Below are 23,800 nucleotides of genomic sequence, written 5' to 3'. Positions count from 1 at the left end.
CTGTTGGTAAAGCTAACCGATATGCCACTGGCCCTATTCTTTCAATAATTTAATACGGCTTAATGAAACATGGACTCAACTTGCCTTTACGACCAAATCTGAGAATTTTCTTCGAAAGAGATACTTTCAAAAATACTTTATCACCAACCTAAAACTCAATCTCTTTTCTTTTCAAATCCACATAGGACTTCTTTAGATCTGAAGTTGCTTTCAAGAAATCACAGATTACCTTTACTTTTTCTTCAATTTCTCTGACAAAATCAACCCCGCGAATTTGTTTCTCACTAAGCTCGGTCCAAAATAAGGGTGTTTGGTACTTGCGGCCATACAATGCCTCATAAGGTGTCATCTTTATACTTGACTAAAAATTGTTGTTATAAGCAAAATCAACTAATGGTAGATATTTTTCCCAACTACCCTCGAATTCTAGAACATAACATCAAAGCAATCTTCGAGAATCTAAATTACTCTCTCAGACTGACCATCGGTTTGCGGATGAAAAGCGGTACTAAAGTTTAGCTTCGTACCCAAAGCTTATTATAACTTCTTCCAAAACTGAGAAGTAAACCTCGAATCTCTATCCAAAATAATAGAAATAGGTACTCTATGTAATCTTACAATTTCGGCCACATACAATTCAGCTAACTTATCAAAAGAATAGTCTGTACGTACCGGGATGAAATGAGAGATTTCATTAATCTATCAACCACAACCCATATAGCATCTTTCCTTTTTAGAGTCAAAGGCAAACCCGTTATAAAATCCATCGTAATCCTATCTCATTTCCACTCAGGCACCATCACTGGTTGAAGTAAACCCTAAGGTACTTGGTGTTTAGCTTTCACTTGTTGACAAATCAAATATTTCAAAACAAACTCTGAAATATCTCATTTCACACCTGACCACCAATAGAATTTCTTCAAATCATTATACATTCTTGTACTACCCGGATGCATAGATAACTAACCATTATGTGCTCCATGAAGAATTTTCTAAATAAGTTCATCATTTTTTGGTACACAAATTTTGCCTTGGAACATCAAACAATCATTGGATTTGATATGAAAATCTGAATCACTACCCGATTTACAAAAAACTCTTTTGGCTTGCAAATCACTGTCACATTTCTGAGCTTCACAAATTTGTTGAAGAAATAACGGTCTAGCTCTCAACTCAGCTAGGATAGAACCATTATCAGAAAAAGTCAATCGTGTATTCATCACTCTCAAAGCAAAAAAAGTCTTTTTACTCAACGAATCTATGACTACATTTGCCTTACCTAAGTGGTAATCAATTTCTAACTCGTAATCCTTCAATAACTCGAGCCATGTTCGTTGCCGCAAGTTTAAATCTTTCTGAGTCATCAAGTATTTTAAACTCTTATGATCAGTAAAGATATGACATTTCACACCGTACAAATGATGTCTCCAAATTTTTAAAGCGAGCACAATAGCGACTAATTCCAAATCATGCATCAGATAATTCGTCTCGTGTGGTTTCAACTATCTCGAGGCATAAGCTATCACTTTGCCCTCTTGCATCAAAACACACCCTAATCCATTCAATGATGCGTCACTATAAATTACAAATTCCTTTCTCGATTCAGGCTATACTAAAATTAATGCCTCAGTCAATAATACTTTTAATTTCTCAAAACTTTGCTAACATTTTTTAGACCGTTCAAATTTAACATCTTTTTGCAACAACTTGGTCATAGGAGTAGCAATCATCGAAAATCCTTTGAAAAAACATCGGTAATAACCAGCTAAGCCCAAAAAGCTTCTAACTTCATATACATTCCTTGGTGGTTTCCAATCAACAATTTTCGAAATCTTACTTAGATCAACCCAAATACCATCACCTAAAACAATAAGTCCCAAAAATCTGACTTCTCAGAGCGAAAACTCACTTTTACTAAATTTAGCAAACAATTTCTTATCCCTCAATGTCTGCAATACAGTTCTTAAGTGCTCAGCATGCTTCGACTCGTCTCGAGAGTAAATCAAGATGTCATCGATGAACACAACCACAAACTTATCTAAATATGGTCGGAAGATTCTATTCATCAAGTTCATAAAAATAGCAGGTGCATTAGTTAGTCCGAAAAGCATAACAAGAAATTCATAGTGCCTATACCTTGTCCTGAAAGTGGCTTTTGGCACATTTGCCTCTTTAACTCTCAACTGATAGTAGCCAGATCTCAAATCATTTTTTGAGAATATCGTTTCTCCTCTCAACTGATCAAACAAATCATCAATCCTCTGTAAAGGATACTTATTCTTTATAGTCACCTTGTTGAGCTGTCGATAGTCAATACAAAGCCTTATGGATCCATCTTTCTTCTTTACAAATAACACTAGAGCACCCTAGGGAGAAAAACTCAGTCTCGCAAAACCCTTATCCATCAACTCTTGCAACTAAGCTTTTAATTCTTTCAATTCAGTCAGAGCCATTCTATACGGAGCAATAGATATCAGTGAGGTCCCTGGTACTAAATCAATACCAAACTCAACTTCTTTAATCGAAGGTAACCCAGCAACTCTTTTGGACACACATCCAGATATTCACAAACTATCGACACTTACTCAATTTTTAATTCAGATGTCTTTGTATTCAACACATAAGCAAGATAAGCTTCACAACCTTTCCTTACATTTTTTTGGGCAGATATTGAAGAAATCACAACAAGTAACTCACCTGACTCATCTAAATCAATCCAAAGAGTTTCACTATTTTCACATTTCAGTTTAATAATCTTTCTTATACAGTTCACTACGACATCATGTGGTGTCAACCAATCTATACCCAAAATAACATCGAATTCATCAAATGGCAACAACATTAAATCAGCCGAAAAATAGTGACCTCGAATCATCAAGGGGCAATTCTTGCAAACTCTATCAACTAATACATGTTTGCCTAAGGGGTTTGACACTATAATCACAAACTCAGTAAACTCAACAAACAAGCTCTTACTAGTTACCAATTTCACGCAAACATAAGAATGGGTCTATCTAGGATCAATCAATGCAACTATATTAGTATTACAGAGAGAAAAAGTACCAGTGATAACATTAGGAGATATCGCTTCTTCACAAGCACGGATGGCATAGGCTCTAGTAGGTGCTTGAGCTTCGGATCTCACAGCTGAATCCTTCGTCACACCCTTACTACTAGTTCCATTTCTAGTGTTCCTCGGTGGCCTACCCCTATTAGTAGTATTACTCAGCCTTACACTCTAAAATTGTTCTTTTTCAGCTATCTCGGGACAATCTCGAATAAAGTACTCCTGAGAACCACACTTGAAACAAGCTCAGTCATTCATCCTACACTCGTTGGGATGTCTTCTTCCATAATGCTGACATTTGGGTCTATTAGACCTTACATTACCCACACTTGCCATTGAAGTAGCTTGAGATTTAAAACTCGAGTATTGCTGCTCGCGGTCTCTGTAAGAATACCTAGTTGATACATTCAAACGGGAATACATTTTTTTAGATTTCTTTGACTGAGATGGAAATGATTTATTTCTCAGTCTTTTCCTTGAATCTCTAGCTTCACAATCAGCTTTCCTCTTCTTTTTATTCAATTCTTCAGCCTTACAAGCTCGCTCGACTAACACCACAAGTTCTTTCAGCTCTAAGATCCCAACTAACACACGAATATCCTTATTCAATCCATTCTCAAATCTCTTGCACATGATAGCCTCAGTGAAAACACACTCTCGAACATATTTACTATGTTTGATAAATTCTCACTCATATTATATCATTGATATTTGACCCTGTTTCAGCTTAAGAAATCCCTTACGTTTCTGATTGATGAACCGCTGACTAATATATTTCTTTTGGAACTCCTCTTGAAAGAATTCCTATGTAATCCTCTCTCTCAGTACCACAGATACTAGTGTATTCCACCAGTGATATGCAGAATCTCTCAGAAGTGAGATGGCACACTTTAAACACTCATCCGGTGTGTAAGATAGCTCATCAAATACCCTGATGGAGTTTTCGAGCCAAAACTCAGCTCTCTCGGGATCATCATTCACATTAGCTCTGAAATCTTCAGCCCTGTGCTTTTGAATCTTATCTACTAGGGGCTTGTTCATTCCTACAAATTCCATACCTTGTGGAGCTACGAGAACCTATAGAGGAATAGGTGGGGGTGGAGGAGGTTGGGCATTCGGATTTGTTCGAACAAACTCTTTATACCATTCATTCATTATGTGGAAAAAAGCTTCCCTAACCCTTTCTCCCTGACCAATCGTTAGAGGTCTACTATTAGACGGCGCTGCCCCTTAAGCGCAAGCCGGCGCATTACTTTCAACATCAACAGCCTCAGCTCAATTGAGATACATCTACTATATGAAAACACAATTTTAAAATTGTTAGAAGTCATCACACTATCACAGTTCATTTATGACATGTATAGCTAGACTCTTACACACGCTACTTTAGTATGAGAATCGACTAAACCATAATTTTGATACCACTAAATGTAACACCCTTTACCTATAGTCAACACCGAAATAAGGTACGAGACATTACCGGACTTATACATAAGCAATCATACAAAACTAAGACGTAAATTTCCATCCAATTTAAAATTGTCACATACATTCATATCGTCTCTAAAACGAGCCTACGAGGCCCAAAACATGCATTGGAAGTGGTTCGAGACTAAACTGAGAACTTTAGAAAATTTTACAGAACTGAGGAAATTTTTTTTCACTAAACAAGGGTCACACGCTTGTGTGGCTTGGGACACGCCCTTGTGGGTAGGCCGTGTGGTCATACATGCCCATATCCCGACCCTACGTAACTCTCTGACTTGTAACTCATGACCAAATTGAGTTCACATGGCCAAGTCACACACCCGTGTGCTAGGCCGTGTAGAAAATTAATTTTCATAAAATAGGTGTAGACTTCACACGGCTAGGGCACACGCCCGTGTTTGAGGTTGTGCCATCCACATGACTGAGACACACACCTTTGTGTTCAATTTTGAGCATTCTATTTTGCAACAATTAGGGTGCAGGGGACACACGACCGAGACACACGCCCATGGGGCAAGCCGTGTGTCACACACGGCCTAGACACACGCCCGTGTGTCTACCCGTATGGACAAAAATAAGGCTATTTACCCAGTCATTATGTCATCCTTCCATGCACATACCTACACAACAATGTACAATACCAATCCAAGCACATATATACAACCAAATCAGCCATAATTGAGACATAAACACCTCATTCACCTACTAACATTTATCATACACAAACTTTACACACATATCAATTCAAATCATCCAAATTCCCACAACTATGAAAAGCATCATATATATATACTTATACCAATATTAGCCAATTTCAAATGGCCATTTACACGATGAATTACCAACCAATATAGGCCAACACATTAGGCCAATTCAATTATGAAACATAACAAAATGACCAGGTCCCTATACATGCCATAACTCAAAATATTGAATTCATTGGTACCCAAAATAATAAGGTGATAGTGTGAATGGATCTCCGACAGTCTCTGATCCCCGAGCTAACTTGGTGACACTATAAGGCAAGGGAAAAGAAAGGGGAGTAAGCTATATAGCTTAGTAAGTTCCTATGCAAATAATAAGCATCATATCCAAACATTTAACATACAATTAACATGATGATAATTAGCATAAATATTAATAAGATCTTATAATCATAACTTACTCAATCATAACCTTTCCGAGGGTTCATCACATAACGAGCTCATTACGTATGAGTTTTACGTACATACCTGAGTCATTCCGAATTGGATTTACACACCATTCATCTTTGACATACTCGTTAAATTACCTGTTGAACCACTTGGAATACTAAAGGATATTCGGGAGTCCCGTACACACGGTACTGTACCAATGCCATATCTCAGATATGGTCTTACATGTAATCTTGCATCGATGCCAATAGCTCAGCTATGGTCTTACATGAAGTCTCATACCGATGCCATATCCCAGATATGGTTTTACACGTAGTCTCAGTAACCCTAATTTCATGACATTTGTATCCTATCTATTCCTAAGGTTCAACCGGGATTTCATGCTTGTTAAAAATTTACCGAATACGTCCAAGGGTCAATCACAATTCATACAATAATAAAGCATTTAAAACATAATTTTAAAATGTATTATTTACATATGAACTTACCTCGGTACAAAAATAGTAGAAATGAGAACTAATTGTCAAACATTTTGTTTTTCCCCTGATCTAGGTCCAAACATCATTTTTCTTGATCTATAATAACAAATTTAACTCATTTAATATTTACATTTTTCAATTCAGCCTAAAAATTACACTATGGCAAAAATTACGTTTTTCCCGGAATTTCACGCTTGTTGAAACTTTGTCGAATACATCCAAGGGTCAATCACAATTCATACAATAATAAAGCATTTAAAACATAATTAAAACAATGCATTATTTACATACGAACTTGCCTCGGTACAAAAATAGTAGAAATGGGACCTAATTGTCAAACACTTTGTTTTTACCCCGATCTAGGTCCAAACCTCGTTTCTCTTGATCTATAATAACAAATTTAACTCATTTAATATTCACATTTTTACACTTTGGTCCCTAGGTTCATAAAATGAAATGGATTCAATTTCTTTGATTCCCAAGCATAGCCAAACCTCTTTCAAGCTTATAACAGCCCACATTTTTCATTATTTCACATTTTTACTACTCATTTTATAACTTTTTACAAATAGGTCCTTTTAGGCATTTTCATCCAAAATCACTTAGAAAAAGTCATTTTTCAAACTTCAAATTTGCATAATCTACCATTAAACATCAAAATACACACATGTCTAATATGGGTCAAACCCCAAACCTTAATTCTAACAGCCCGTTTTTGGTCAAATCAGAACAGTGGTTTTGGGACCACAAATCTGAGGTCAAAATAATTATTATATTATTATTTTAATGTTTAAAATATGATATCATGTTGGTGTGAAAATATTGTTAAGAAATTTTATCATTTAATTGCTTAATTTGAGAAAATGACTAAATCACGTAAAATGCAAAAGTGTTGTTCTATTACCTAAAGGTGTCAAATAGATTTGGTTTTTAAATATGGTGGCCTTAAATGGTAAATAAACCATTTGATATATTAATGGAAAATTTTGGACAACCATTTAATTATTTTTAAGTTATATAATAAAGGTTAAAATAGTAATTAGTAAATAAAGGTTAATTTAATTAAAACAAAACAAAATTTTAAGCCATTCATCTTCTTGATTGCTGAATGTGAAGGAAGAAGAAAGCCATTTTAGGTCTTGAATCATCCAGCTACTTCAAGGCTCAATTGTAAGTCTGTTTTTCCTCGGTTTTTAATGATTTCTATGTTTTTGAGATCGTTGTAGGTAGGTCTAGCTAGCCCAAGGACTATTTTGCAAAACTGTTAAAGATTTTGAATGATTCCATTGATGAATACATGTGTATTTTAAAGTTTCTTGATGGATTAAGAATGCTTATTGATAGATATACAAGTTTTGTTAAGTGATTTTTAGTAAAAATGCAAAATAGGGATTAAATTGAGAAAAAGTGTAAAGTTAATGGTTAAAATGTGAAATAAATGAAAATTATGGGCTACTAGGGGCATTATGGTAATTCGGCTAACATGGATCTATTGTGAATTTCATTAATTTGTGATTTTATAAAATAAGGACTAAATTATGAAAAATGTGAAATATGTGGGCCAAAAGTGTAAAAAATGCCTTAAAGTATGTTTTGGACTAAATTGAATGAATAATTAATTAAATAAGTTAGTTTTTACTACTTATAGATCAAGAAAAGAGGAATTCAGACTTAGATTGGGGAAAAAGCAAAGTAATTGAATAGTCAGTCCGTTCCGTTATTTCCGTATACGAGGTAAGTTTGTATAATTGAATGTAAATATGTATCTATTTATTTGATGGATGAAATTGAGATAGTATTTATTCTAATAGATAAATGTGGAGATATTAAATTTAATATACGGTTAAAGTAAACGAGATGCTGCATAATACCATAGTTGGGCTATGGCAAATAGGATAATAAGACCATAATCGGGTTATGGCACATGAATGTAAGACCATGGCAAGGCCTTGGCAATGTATGTGTAAGACCATAGTTGGACTATGGCATCGAAAAATCAAAGCATTTGTACTGTAAGCATTTATAAGCCGGAGTGGTTTGATAAGAGAATTGTTGAGAAATAGATAAGTACCAGTACAGGTATATACGGAAAACTAATTCAAGTAACGAGTTAGAAGAAGTTGGGAACTTATGAGTTATGATATGGATAAACTTTATATTAGCTCATTGTTTGATGCTTTAAATGTTAATTATGTTATCCATTTTAAAATGTTAATGAATGTTGTGATTATTTCATATTTACATACGAACTTACTAAGCTTTACAACTTACTTTGTTTAATTTTCAATGTTTTATAGTTTTACGAAGCTAGCTTAGACGCACTATCAGACATCTATTTTGTACTTTTGAGTTGTGTAAATATGGTATATGGCATGTATAGGCTTGTGTCATTTTGGTATGTTTGATGAACATGTATTTAGGCCATTTGAGTTGGCTTGTGATGATGAATTTGTTAATGTATAAAGATGTGCAAATGACTTTGTTTTGAGTTAGGTAATTGACCTGTATTAAGTAAATGAGATTGAATTGATAATGAATGATTGGAATGGTTTAACTAAATGAATTATATATGTGAATTATGTATAGTAAGGCAAGTTGAATTGATAGGTATTTGAATAGGTAAATGGCATTGAATTGAGTATTGAATTGGTTGAAATGGATATAGTATGATTGTGTATAGGTTGATGACTTTTGGCTGCATATTTATGTCTTAAAATGGTACCAATTGATCTTGTATAGGTATGTGCAAAAGGGTGGCAAAATGGTTTGGTAAATTACCTATTTTTATCCACACGGGCAGAGATACGGGCGTGTGTCTCAGCCGTGTGTGAACACGGTCATGTTACACAGCCGTGTGTCCCCTACTGTTGATTTTGAAAACAAGTCAGTATGTTCCACACGGCCTTACACACAGGCGTGTGACTTGGCCGTGTGGCATAAGTCAGTATACCCTACAGGTTTGAGACGGCCTGGCACACGGGGGTGTATGGCCATTTTTAGGGCACACGGGCTATCCACATGGGCATGTATGTTGGCCGTGTAACTCAAGTCAGAGAGTTACACGGGGTCGAACACGGGCTGGGACACAACCATGTGCTCCCATTTCGAATGTCCACGCGGCCTGTGACACGGGTGTGTCTGGTGGCCGTGTGAGACACACGGCCTGGCCACACAGGCGTGTGTCCCCTGTTTTGAGAAAAAATTTCAACATTTCGTAAAAAATTCATAAGTTATTAATTTAGTCCCGAACCGCTCCCAAAGCATGTTTAGGGCCTCATAGGCTCGTATAAGGGATAAATTGATTGAATTTGTATGATGATTGTGTGAAATGATTGAGTGAATGAGAAAAAGATATTTTTATGTAAGTAAGTCCAATAATGCTCCGTAACCCTATTCTGGCATTGAATACGGGTGAGGGGTGTTACATTAATCATTTCTCAAATTAGTGGTAGAAATAGGTAGATCGAGTGATAATGACTTTAAAAATGTAAAGAGCATTAAAAACAAAACAAGAACGGACTTACAATTAAGCTTGAAAGTTGCCAAAACCCTAGCTATGTCTTCCTTCTTAATTTCGGCACAAGGGGGAGAAGATGGACAAGATTTTGACTTGATTTTTGGCTTTTTAATTCATTTAATTACTAAATGACCAAAATGCAATTTTCTTAAAACATTAAAATTCTCTTACTTCATGTCTATTTTTTCCCACTAACTTAAAAAATGGTTTAATTACCATCTAAGGACCTCTAATTTAAAATTTCATAGCAATTAGACACCTCTAGCATGTAGAACTCAAGTTTTGCTCTTTTTACAATTTAGTCCTTTTTGCTAAATTGAGTGGTCAAACGTCAAAATTTTCAAACGAAAATTTTACAGAATCATTCTGTAAAACTGTAGACCATAAAAATATAAGAAAAATAATTTTTTTTGGCGTCAAATTTGTGGTCTTGAAACCACTGTTCATGCTAGGCTCAAAATCGGGTTGTTACACATTAATAACATGGTTCTACTTGTGTTTCCTACAAACTATAATACTTATCACATTTCCACAGTTAACCATTCTATACAAGGGCTTATAAATAGTTCTCTTTATTTATTTTCTTAACTCTCCAAACTCGATCACACTCGTGTAGGCCCGCTCTATATGTACAAGTGCTCACTTCGCCATTCCCTTGGCGTAGCCCTGGAGTCATCCCTCCTAGCATAGCCTTTACTTGAGTCATAAACACAAAGGGGTAACTTCTATAGAACTTAGTGAAAAAACCCCCTTATTACCTGAGTCCACGTTTAGGAATTTCATTAATGATCTCTCGACCATATCTTTGAGTTTGATGATTATGAGGACTTCACCCTATTTTCTTTCATTAAGAGTTTGCCATCACATCTTACATCTGCAGAAGTTACCACACTTATTGTTCCTTCAAAATTAGTCACACTTGCCATTTATTAGAGTTCTGTATATGCCATTCATTCGGATTTTTCCATGAGGGCATTCCTTTACAGAGACAGCCACGAAGGCTTTCTTTGTAGAGATTACCATAAACCCTTGGTTGTGACTGAACCCATGGCTGCTGAACTGATAAACCAAATTGAGGCTCAACCGAATGGAAGTGGAACTGCCAAACTCGAGAATCAAGTCGAGGTTCCACCAGAATCCAGTAAGGCCACGTGTCAATGAAGGCTTTCATAGAAATCCATTGACTTTTTTATGTGGTACAAGCCAACAAGCCCATAACAACCAGAAGAATGCTATAAGAGGATAGAAGGAATGAAACTGCAACATGCATTTAGTCAATTTGTGAATTGCCTTTTCTCTTTTCTCATCCCTTTTCTCTAGAAAGATATTTAGAATTGTACATGCATTTGGTTATATTCACTTTTAAAGAGAAATTCCACTGTCATCATTTCCATTTTCTTTGATTTTTGCCTTTGATTGCTTTAGTTTCTGTTAGAGGAATCTTAGCACATTACATGTTACCTAATTGTTGTGAACCTAACAATAATAATCATAAACATCAATTTATATAATGGATGTGAATCCTAGAAACTAATGTGATAAAAAGAAAAAACCTATAAGCTAAGTTAAAAAAATTACCAAGGGTATGTGTATATATTAAGCATAAGGGTAAACTATCAAAATAGTCAATTTTGTTTGCCCCAAGTTACATTTTAGTCATTTATGTTTGAAATGTTACGTTTTAGTCACTTACGTTATCCTGTTGTAACATTTTAGTCACTGAGTCGTTAATTGTCGTTAATGGTGTAATGGTAAGCTGACGTGACACGTTAAATCATCATTTCAAATGAAAATTTTAGGTTAAATTCTACAATTGGTCCCTATATTTTTCATTTATGTTATTTTAACTTTCTTTTTTTTCATTCTCTTCTACTTCTCCCTCTATTTTTCTCTATTTTTCATTTCTTTTAACGTAATTTTTTCTATGTTTTCCATTTTTAAAACTAGCCCACAAACTCCTCACACTCGGAAAAAATTAAATTATTCAAAAAATAAAAGTATAGGAATTAATTTGAACAAATAAAAATATAAAAAAACTAAGTAAAAAAGAAATGAAGAATTGAGAAAATAGAGGAGAAACAAAAAGAGAATGGAAATAAAAAGAGGAAAGTTAAAAGAATATAAAAGAAAAAAATTAAATTACTCAAAATAAAAAAAATATAGGGATCGATTGTATAAATTATTTTAAAATTTTTATTTGAAATGATAATTTAACGTGCCATGTCAACTTATCGTTATACTGTTAACGGTAATTAACGGCTGAATGATTAAAATAGTACAATCTAATAACGTAAATAATTAAAACGTAACATTTCATATATTAATAACTAGTAACTTGAAATAAATAAAAATAAACATAATTAAAACTCGGAAAAAAGAAGTTATGGCGAAAAAAGAACCCCAAAATAGTACGTCTGTTTGTCTTTTAAGTAGGTGTTAAAAGTAAAATAACTGAAGATTTTATGAGTGAGTTGCACTTAAAAAAGATATTCTTTTTTTGATAAAAACTTAAAAAAGATATTCACTTCCACGTTTTTGGGTATTTTATTTTATTTTTTTTGTCGAGATTGTTTTGGAAGTGCAATTTATCAATATCTATGAGCGGCAGCTGTCTAGGCTTCGATTCGTTTAGGATTTTTTTTGTTCAAACATTTTGGAATTTTAAAGAAAAGAAAAAGACCAACAAAGTTCCAGAACTTGTGAGTGTGGATTTTGTTGATCTACTCTTGGATTCTTTTTTTTATCTTTTTATTTTTTTATTTTTTATTTTTTTCTGGTTTACTCTCATTTCATTTGCCCATTTTCTGTAATTTTGCTGCTTGAAATTGTTTATTCTATATGTACAATTAAAGCAGCATTTTTTCTTCTTTCGCAGAAAATCTGCATCTGAGAAGATCCATTTTCAATTACTTTTCATCTACAACAAAGAAATAGTTTTTGTTCTGTTTTATATGAGATCTGATTGTTTTGGGTGTTTGAGTTGAGAAATTATTGATGAGGTCTCGATCTCTGTCCGTGTCTGAGCCTCAGAATTCTCCTTCTTCAAGTGTTTCAGCAGAGCTTAAGCTGTATCAAGCTTTCATCTTCTCAGTCCCCATTTTCTTTGCTTTCATTCTGCTCTTTATGTTCTACTTGTTCTATCTTCGACGCAGGCGAGCCGATTGGTCATCTCTTAGAATGAGAACATCCCCAGGCCCTTATTCTGACCTATCAATATCAATGGTTTGACTCTTCATTTTGTTAATTATTATTAAGAGAAATTGTTTTTTTTTTCCCAAGTTAATAATGTTTGTTAGTGGGTTTTGACAGGCTGAATTGGGGCTCAAGAAAGAAGTAAGAGAGATGCTACCCATCATTATATACAAGGAGACCTTCTCTATACGAGATACTCAGTGAGTTACCCTTCTTTTCATCTCTTTTTATAAAATAAAAAAAAATAAAAAAAAAAAGAAAGAAAAAAGGGGATCACAACAGATTTTCGAATGGGAAGTAATAAGGGAAGCTTCTTTTTGATGAACAGTTTCATGGTGTCCTATAGTTTTAGTCTGTAATGCTAATGTCCCACGTGAAAAAGGTTACAAGCTTTTAGATTTGGGAGGAGGTAGGGTTTGAAAGATATAGTTTATGATGGACTAAGATACAGTTGACTAAGATTGGAATTAATAACTTTATTCAGAAGGGTTAGATAAGGTTTTTATGCAGCATTTAGAAATTTATGCTCGTGAGATGCAGGGTTGGTTAATTAGCTGGCTAAATGACCAAATTATAATTCAGTTTTTGCAAAAAAACAAAAAAAAGTTTTTTTGATCTAAGCTATTCTTTTAATCAATTTGGGATCATTGGGCGTGGCATGCTGACATGGCATTTTAAAGACATTTGGCTTGTTTTCATTAATTTTGGACAGATATCTATTTGGCAAATAGAATTAGCTTTTGTAGTTGTAAAAAACTATGACCTTGGAGCCAGTTTGGTTTTATCATTTTAATTTTCCAGTGACGAGATTGAAGTAATTTTTACCAACTGTTGTTGCACATCTAAACTTCATCTAGCAGAAATAGTCCATATTTATGCTGAATAAACTAACCAACTAGATAGACACTTTCAATGAGAAAGAAGGTTAATCTGAAGACTGGAAGAAGGATAGTTATGCCAGACCTTTCATGCATAAGAAGTCCCTTGATGACCGTTACGATTAGCATCATAAATACCATAGAACTGATAGGCGAAGTCTTATTGAGGCTTCCAAAACCATTATAGTAACCGATTAGGAAAACAGTATGCATAGAAGCTAGTGTTCATACCAGTGCAGGTCAGAAATATGGAGACTAAGAGAAAATTTAGGCTTTAATTTTATTTTATTTTTTGTTTCTGATACAGTATCATCATTGTTATTGTAGATGCGCCATATGCCTTGGGGAATACCAAGCGGAGGATAAACTTCAACAGATACCTGCATGTGGTCATACATTTCACATGGACTGCATTGACCATTGGCTTGCCAACCACACCACTTGTCCACTCTGCCGTCTTTCTGTCCTCACTTCTGATAAATTGCCTGTTATTCAAGCTGCAAATCCTCAGGTGTCATCTAATCCAGTCAATAGTAATGGATTAGATGTTCAAACAGTGGCCGAAAATTGTGAGGAAACACATGGCGTGCAGCCTCTCGAGCAAACAATAGGAGATGCGAGAATTTCCCAACACAATAGCGATGAACAGGAATGCGTGAATCAGGGAAGAGAGTTTAGAAATACAAGGAATGAAATCAGCCCGCATGAGGGTAGCAGAGGAATAGCTGGTAATTTTTTTTACTGCCGCCTAGTTTAGCCAATCTCACAGTTTTTGGTCATTGCTGTCTGAAAAATGTTGCCTTCAATATATTTCTTTGCATGCTGTTTTGGTGAATTTTTATTTTATTAGTTCTTTATTAATTCTTTAATCGCTCATGACTGATAATTCGTGAAGCCTGTTCATGGCATCAGGTTCTGAGAATACATGATGGTTACTTCAATTGGTAATACAGTTTTCGGTTGTTCCAGCTTGATAATTTACATCAACTGAGGTCATCAAGTTGAGACTGGTGTTTCAATATGTACGAGTTTCTAAGAAGTGAAGGAGCCATCCGAAGATTCAGACATAAGGAACTTCTGCGGGTATCCTGACCAAATTGCAATTTAAACTAACAAATCTTCAAGCCGATGCTTCTTACGACATTGACATCCCTAGGCTGTATGCAACTGCATAGAAGCAAGGGTTCCGTGGGAAAAAAGATGTCTGTCAACATTTGATGTGCCGTCTTCTAAAGGTGGTTATAAATATCATTCATGCTTTGCTGGAAATCAGTAAAATGTATAACCAGATGTAACTGGAATTGGATAGTCTTTTGGAATATTATTTAAGGGCAGATTTTGTTGGATGAAGTCTTTTGGAATTGAAACTTTGTGTAAGTGGAGGAGGCTGTGTATATAATATTTTAAATTTAATAAAAATTAGATTCACTGTGTTTACTGTTGAAGTGTTGCTTGTTGATTTCTTTTATGGAATTTGTTCTTGTTGCGAGGAAAGAAAAAAAGAAGTTATAATCCATCATGGTAAGTGGTTGATCTTGTCTTTGCCAAGTAATCTAATGAGTAATTTGCCAATGGATGAATCTGCCATTGAAGTCGTTTTGGTTCATATGGATCTTTTTCTGTGCCACTTACCCATACACTTACTATTGAGTAATTTTTATAATTTAACTTTACTGTCAATGATTTGACTTTAGTATTCATAGCATTAACACTCTGAGCGGGTCTCAAGCATGATAGACATGTGTATCGTTCCAAGTCGAATATTGGAATTGGCGGTCCCCTTCGAGTGAACTCCTTGGATGTATGCAAGTTGATATCGCAAGCTCCCTTTAACTCTTACGAGCCGATACCACGAGCTCCCCTAACTGTCCTCAAGCTATACGTTTCATATGCATCCGTCTGGTGGAGTCTGGCCGGATCGTGAGTTGACAGCCCGAAACTTATCTAAGTTTCGAGTCCATCACTATTATTGTATGACACTTACATATACATAGTATTTAAAAAGATCTTCTGGTTTAATTTCAGTGAGTAATCTTGTACACTAACATCTCCTTAATTTCCTTCTTCCAAGTCTTGACTCTAGTATTCTTTATTAAATAAATTAATCAAGTCAAATGCAAGAAAAATTAAAAGAGTTGCCTTGATGTATATGGAGGTTCTTTTATAACAGTTATCCTTTATAACATTTCAATTAAAACAATGAAGTTTATTGTAAAATCGATATTGCATAAATTTTTTATCCTATATAATAAAATTTATTTTTATCCTATATAATAATTTTTCTTTTACAAGAGAAATATCTATGAAGTATAAAGTACATTTTACTAAATTAAATCTCTATATCAATCTCTTATTTAAAATTTTGGTAAAATTAGTTCTATTTTAAATAAAACAAAAATTAATTTAATTAAGATATTATTTCATTAAAATGTTAAGATTTTATATAAACAATATATTAATCATATTTTATTAAAATCAAATAATTTTAATAAATAAAATTATACTTATAAATTTTATTAAAGATACAATCTAAATCAAACTAATATTATTATCAATATATTATAGTTTTTAATTTAAATTTTCTTTAAAAATTGAATATATAATTTAAATCTCAAATATTTTTAGAAGTGTATCAAATATTGTTGTAAGTACAATTATTTCTTTATAACATTTAGAATTTTAATAGATAAACGGGCTTGGTATAGAAACAGCTGGCTGTATCTATATAATTAAGAAACCTAGTAAGCTAGCATTAACAATTATCATATACAGTAAGGAGACAATTGGCATTGGAGGCACGGTGGTCAAATCCATTCCGGTATCGTTTGATATGCTCCATTTCTGCCTTAAATCAGAACCGTATGACATAGGTTTTGATCTGGCACAAATTCCAACGTGTTTTGATCATACCAATATATTTCAAGCTATTTTTCTTGTACCGTCTTCGATATGATGTACCACCGGTATAAAAACTTGGAAGAGGAAGAAGTTTTATCCCATTTTCATCATCTGAAAAAAAAAAAAAAAAGGAATAAACTTGGATACCTTTCAAGATTGAAAACGAAGAAGTTATTGCAAGATATGGAAGAAATGAAGTTGCGAGGATATTGAAGAAGAAAGAAACTGTTTGATGAAAAAAATATATATTAAAAATTCGTGCTCTTATAGTATTGGGTCAAAATTTGTTACGTCACTTCGCATGATTTTATGCATGATATGATTTCATTCACAATAATAGAATCATAAATTGATAAAAGAGTAAATGATATCCTCTTATTGACATTATATTAATTATGAAAATGAATTGTGGCTAGGGGTCATTTGTTTGGGACAAATGATTTTATCATTATTAATTGAGATAAAATAATCAAGTTAGGTGAATCGATATACCCTAAAGGGTCAGAGATATTCTATGATAGTAAAACACACATAACAAAGTCATTCAAATAAAATCTTGAAATCAATAACTTTCATAATGGTATATAATAGGGAGAAAAGCATGTTAGTCTAATGGAATAACTTTGTGACTAAATAAATTTACAATTGATAGATGAAGAGTCAAAATTTAATTACCAATCATTTAAGCTCTAATTAAATATTTTCAATTTATCCTTACACTAGCTCAACACAAATCTTTAACAAATTGCATTTAATATGAAGACTTATATCAAACTATAAAAATTGAACAAAAGAGATGATTAGATTGATTTGCTGTTAATTTAGCCATTTTGAGTATCTATTTAATTAGATTAAATGATAAATCAGAAATGGAGCTAAATTAAGAAATCATGTTATCTAATTATTTGAAATGAAATAAAATTAATTAAATAAAGTTATGCATGTAACGCCCCTTTATTTAACCCGACATTCGGTACAAATAAACAATGTCACATTGACATATTCTTTGCATTTTTCAAATTTCTTTTAACAAAATCATGATTTGAACAGTTTATTAAAGTTAAATAAAAAAATTTCTAACATTTTCAACGGATCAAACACATTTTAAAAATAATATTGAATCATCTCTTTCGTATTTAGACATCAAGAACACAGAATAGGCTTCCGATAACTGAAAATGCAACTAACACATTTCTACATGTTTCAAAACAAGCCTGATGCCATCCATATGGCTATTTATGTCATCTAGATCGAATTTTGGCAAAATATACATACCAAGACATTTTTTTCATCCATCTAGATGGCTAAGTTTTGCCATCTGGATCGACTTGCAGCTGCTAACCCAAACAATACCAACATTTCTAAAGCTTTAAATACATTTGAAAATAATTCAAGCACATGAATAATTTATCGTGCCAAATCATTCAACTAAATTAATGAACCAATTATATATAGTGCATACATGCATCTTATTGAAAATATGAAATTGGCCATTGAGTGCAGGGAAATGCTGGCTTCCTTAGTATTGGAGTTGTTGAGAGATAATTTCTATATTTTAGTATTAACAATTTATTGAACGACTTGAACGACTTGAATGGGATGTGGTGATTATTTGGAGGATACTTAGCCTAACAATGAAAGTCGTATTAGTTGAGAAACTTACATGGAAGACTAGATCACATTAAAGCATCGAGATAATCCTTTGCAACATGGACAATTGGATTGGATTGAAACTCTATGGGATTAGCTACAAAGAGTCCACATATGGTATATTCTCTATTATTATATTTTAAATAGGTTATTGTATTATTATTTTAATGGGATTATGATAGGCCTTCTATATTAGTAAGTCTCAAACATAAATCTATTGAAGGGAGAGACTTGCATAGTGACTGCCTATAAACATGTTATCATTTATAGTATAGATATTACACCAAAAATATATTAAATTAAATTTGCAGTGTCCACAAGCGTATGATCAAATTGTAATATAGTAAAGTTTACAATGAAATAATGGTAAGTGTTCCGAGGATCTTACCCAAGGAATTGCAAATTGAAGAAATTATTGTTAAAGTGATTAAAAAAATAATTACTAATCTAATTGAGTCACGAATTAGTAGTGCAAATCTAAATTAAAATATAAATTAAACTAATTAATTTTATAAACCTAAAATAACCTAATGAATTAAACCAATCGAGTATGTAGTCTCTCAAGTTGACCCATTCTAAGGTATGTCTATTTACCCTTCCTTTCTATAAGAGAATGTTAACCATTTTGGCGGATACCCCTCTTTCAAGATAGTAAACCTTTAGTCTAATTCATCCTTATTTGGAAGTATGATTTTTAAGGAAACAGTCCGCCACAATTAAAAACTTATTTATATATGGATTTCCCCTTTTATTTGTTTTTTCGAATCATGAATTTTCATCAATGATCCATAAATGCCGATAAGCCATCAAGGCTTTCGTTCATCATAAATATTCTCAAAATAACATTCCTTACAAGATAAATTTTTCAAAGTGGTGGTATCTTACAAAAAACCTAACACCCCTAGTAATTACATGTTAATCCTAAAAATTTATAAGGCTCACAAATAACCGCTGATTTAACTGTATCCCTTCAATCACCACGCTTAACCTAAGAATCTGAAAGGAAGAAGAAACTGGGTAAGTTCATAAGAACTTAGTGAGTTCTTAGGAAGGACAACCTCATCACGATTGCTATCAGACATAAAATTTAAGAAATAGAGGGATATGTTTATTTTGCCCCAATTGGTGGATACATTACTATGGTTTTCACTTCAATTAGTGGATAACTCTACAATTCGAAACAACCTCTTGGCGAACAACACCATTTTCTTTACTCATGTATGACAATTACGGACGCATCTACTCCACGAATACCCCACTTACGTGGTTTACTCTCTATGACAGACAAGCTTATTGATCATACACTCATACAATGCGTGACACCACATGCACCCTTTCTCTTTGTACTCCCTTTCTTTTTCTAGCTTCTGATCCCCTGTTCTTGAAGAACCAAATTTATTCATGTATCTTCAAATTTACTCATCTGAGCTATAGAATAACAATTCCTTCGTATCCTCCTAACTCCCCTCCTTGTATGAACACTCTAGTGTTCTCCCACAAGGTCAAGTTTTCACCAATTACAGTTTGCAACAAGTGTCGTTTCGGAGACAAAATTCATTATCATGTATCTTTTTTATCATTATACACAATATCCCTTTGATATCTCCATTTACCCATCTAGATACGAAGCTTGTGCACTAAGGCATGAGTACTCATACTGTACATATATCTAGGTTTTTCGGGCCTGTTCAAACATAATTAGCAATGATGCACTGGCTGTTTGTATGAGACTTCTCAGATATAGACATCAAAAGCAAATGACTAAGCCACTTACCTGACTATACAGAGTTTAGAAATAAATGAATTAGCATATATACCAGACACAGGGTATAAATGAATTCAATAGAATACTTTACTTAGAGCTTTATCTATTCTACTATTGGTTCTTTTCCTTTGCCACTAAGACCCTATCCTGTTTCTTTAGCTAAATAGTAAAATAAATCCTTTAATCATAAACAATAACCAAATACATAAGATACAACAAGTGTAACACCCCGTACCCGAGACCGTTGCCAGAGTCGAACACGAGGTGCTAACCGACTTAATCCATTTACTCTCACAGTCCAATTAAATTTTTTTTTCAGACGACTGGCTAACTGCGTCACTGTCACCATAAAAATCATAACTCGAGTTCCACAACTCGAAAATCAGATTCGTAATTTTTCCCCGAAACTAGACTCATATATCCATCTACAGATTTTTTTCTAGAATTTTTGGTTGGGCCAATTAGTACAGTTTATTAGTTAAAGTCTCCCCTGTTACAGGGTGCGACTACACTGACCTTCATGCATTACGATTTGGATATCTCCCTGTACAGGGCTTCAATACTGATGCCGTTTGTTTCTGTAGAAACTAGACTCAAAGAGGAATCTATACATATATGGCATGACTCCTAATTATCTCTGGCTAATTTACAATGAATTCTCAAAGTCGGAACAGAGAATCCAGAAACCGTTCTGGCTCTGTTTCACGAAAACCTAAATATCTCTTAACATACAACTCATATGACCGTTTGGTTTCTTCCATATGAAAGTAGATTCATCAAGGTTCATTTACATAATTTATTTGCTATTTAATTCCATTCCTACTATTTTTAGAGATTTTTCACATCCACATCACTGCTGCTGCCAGCATTTATTTTTAAGGTAAACTTTACCTATTTCATGATCCTCCATGGATCAACTAGAGTTTGTCATACATATACCAAAAATGATCATGAATAACCATTCCCATGACTAACCGTTACCAACATTTCCATACCTCTTGATGGACGACATACAAAATGATTACAATGCTATGATCAAGGTATACTTAAAGCCATTTTCGCATGGCTTATATACATTAACCAAAACATCCTCCCGCTACTAGCCTATTCTATACATGCCATAAGATATTCCAAAACATAGCAGTACCAAACAGTGGATAGCGATAGTGTGACTAGTTGCTGACGATCCCCGAGCCTGTAGCTTCGCAATGAGACCTATAAGGCAGAGGAAACAAAGTACACGGAGTAAGCATTACAATGCTTAGTAAGTTTCAAGCAGTGTCAACAGATAACAATCAAGTTATAACATAGTTGTTCGTATTTTTATTTCACTCTTCTTTCGGGCATACCACCCTTTTATCCAAATATGCACATCTCATCATAATCATAGGAATAGTCTCATGGATTGCTCTCGTATACATCACATAACTACCTTATGGTTTAGTTTAAATCAAGCTCACATATAAACTTGGAGTACATACATGTTTAACCTTTCGCATTGTGTATTTTTCTAAGCAATTCTTATAAAAGAAGTCTTACCCGGACATAATCTCCACACGTAGTCATCGGGTCTCACCCGGAACATATTCCAAGTTTCATGTACATTTAATCACATGTTACAACATTCACATTAGCCATTCGGCTTTACCACATATGCATATCACACATATATTTTACATTAGCCATTAGGCCTTATCACATATACATACACTTTCACATTCACCACATCGGCCATTAGGCCTCATCACATATACATACACTTTCACATTCACCACATCGGCCATCAGGCCTCATCACATATACATACACTTTCACATTCACCACATCGGGCATTAGGCCTCATCACATACACATACACTTTCACATTCATCACATCGGCCATTAGGCCTTATCACATATATATACACTTTCACAAATTTTAGTATCAAGGATCCATCTAATACTCATATATCATTTTACAATATCACGATTTAGAATCCAAGTATGGGTTCAATCAATAGCTTATGAGCAACTAAAACAAGTTTTATCCATGTTTGCAACAAAATCACATATTCGCTGCGAGCTGTTTTCCTGAGTAATGGTCACTAAATTATTCATAACCAGAGCTACAAGACTCCAAATCACTTGCCGTTAATTTTCTCTGAATATAGACTCATACATCTTTCATCCATAAAATTTTCAGAATTTTAGGTGTGGCCAATCAATACCAGATTTTTCTTAAAGTTTCCCCTGTTTCACTGTTTGACTAATCTGACCACTCTTCGCTACGAATCAAATTTTTCATTGTACAAAATTCATAATGGGTTCTATTTGATTCCATTTGAAACTAGACTCATTAAGGAGTCTAAGCATATAAATCTTATCTTATAACCATTTTTGTACAAATTATAATGATTTTCCAAAAACAGAACAGGGGATTTCGGAGTCATTCCGACACTGTCCCGCACAACTTTAAATATCTCTTTATAGGAAATTTCTTTGCTTCCACGGTCTCTTTTATAAGAAACTAGACCAACTAAGGCTTGATTGCATATTTTATTCAGCCTATAATTCCATACCAACAATTTATAGTGATTTTCTAAAATCACATTACCGCTGCTGTCCAAGCAATTTATTACAATTTGCTCTTAACTTTCTAAGTCCCAACACTTATGAACTTACCGTTGGGTTTAAGACACATCATGGCCACATCATATCTTATCAAATCAACTCATTATGTCCTATTATGACTGAATTTACTCAACGATTAATCGCTTAAAACTTACCTCGAAAGTGGTCGACGATTAGGTATCCACGTCTATTCGTTTACATACTCTTTTTCCCTTATCCGACTTTGATCCTCTTTGCTCTTAAGCTAAAGCCGCAGAGCACTTTCGAACACCATCACTCAGCTTGGATTGAAGCATCGGATACAAAAACTTTAACCTTCATGTACAATTAATTTCGGCATTAGCATCAAATATAATAGCCCATTTCTTCCCACCTTGAATCTATGCATCCATTTAATCGTAGTTTGTTCAAGCACTCATACAACAAAATTCATCCAACTTAACAAGAAACAAAACTTAATTCCTCTAGCTCTACTTACAAAAGACTCTCATAACTAAAATCCATAAGTAAGTCATCCAATTCCACCAATTCAATAAGTATTTTATACCAAATCTAATACCTAAATGTTATTAATGAGATTCATACCAAGCCCGAGTATTCATTAACAACCAAAGCATATATATATTCAATAATTTGGCCGAATAGATCCTTTCTATTCCATTTAACTACCATAAATTTAAAGTATTCAAATCAAGTTCATGAGTTTCTAATTTCGTTACTTCAACCATTCAAAGCCTATCTAATTTCTCAAATAGATTTCTAACACAAGAATTAAGCCAACCTACTAACCTTAACACCCACATTTGGCAAGTGACCACACACACATTCTCATAACCGAATTTCCATATTACTAAAATCCTCAATACACATATTCCCCTTATTCAACTTCAATTTAAGCTCCCAACTCATAAAACATAAGGAATAGAAATCATCTTCTAAGTTTCCTACCTTAACCGAATGCCCAAATCACCACAAGGATCAAAATTCACACATGGGCTCAATCAAGACCTATCCATCAACTAAAATTTCTTAAAATCTCAAAGAATTTACCTAAAACTTACCTTAATTAAGCAAGTAGAAGACCGAATGCCTAGCTTCTTTT

The 23,800-nt window shown here is 33.8% G+C and overlaps 1 protein-coding gene across 5 annotated transcripts; it reads left to right on the top strand.

The window, feature by feature from the left end:
* The first annotated feature begins 12,129 nt into the window (after positions 1-12,129).
* Positions 12,130-15,220, top strand: LOC108457782 (RING-H2 finger protein ATL7-like). 5 transcript variants are annotated; one of them, XM_053025795.1, is made up of 6 exons: positions 12,130-12,404; positions 12,581-12,773; positions 12,858-12,927; positions 13,015-13,097; positions 14,103-14,503; positions 14,688-15,220. In XM_053025795.1, the coding sequence occupies exons 2-6, from the start codon at positions 12,700-12,702 to the stop codon at positions 14,702-14,704; spliced, it is 645 nt and encodes a 214-aa protein (XP_052881755.1). In that variant the 5' UTR covers positions 12,130-12,404; positions 12,581-12,699; the 3' UTR covers positions 14,705-15,220. The 5 variants fall into 5 exon arrangements, with proteins under 5 accessions (XP_052881755.1, XP_052881754.1, XP_017612409.1 ...); XM_053025794.1 differs by having other exon boundaries at positions 12,581-12,927; positions 14,745-15,220; XM_017756920.2 differs by having other exon boundaries at positions 12,581-12,927.
* The last annotated feature ends 8,580 nt before the right edge of the window (positions 15,221-23,800 follow it).

Source organism: Gossypium arboreum, chromosome 3 (genome assembly GCF_025698485.1).
Source record: "Gossypium arboreum isolate Shixiya-1 chromosome 3, ASM2569848v2, whole genome shotgun sequence".
NCBI classification, from domain to species: Eukaryota; Viridiplantae; Streptophyta; class Magnoliopsida; order Malvales; family Malvaceae; genus Gossypium; species Gossypium arboreum.
The sequence above is the reverse complement of the archived record's forward strand: the minus strand, read 5'-3'. Positions and strand labels throughout refer to the sequence as shown.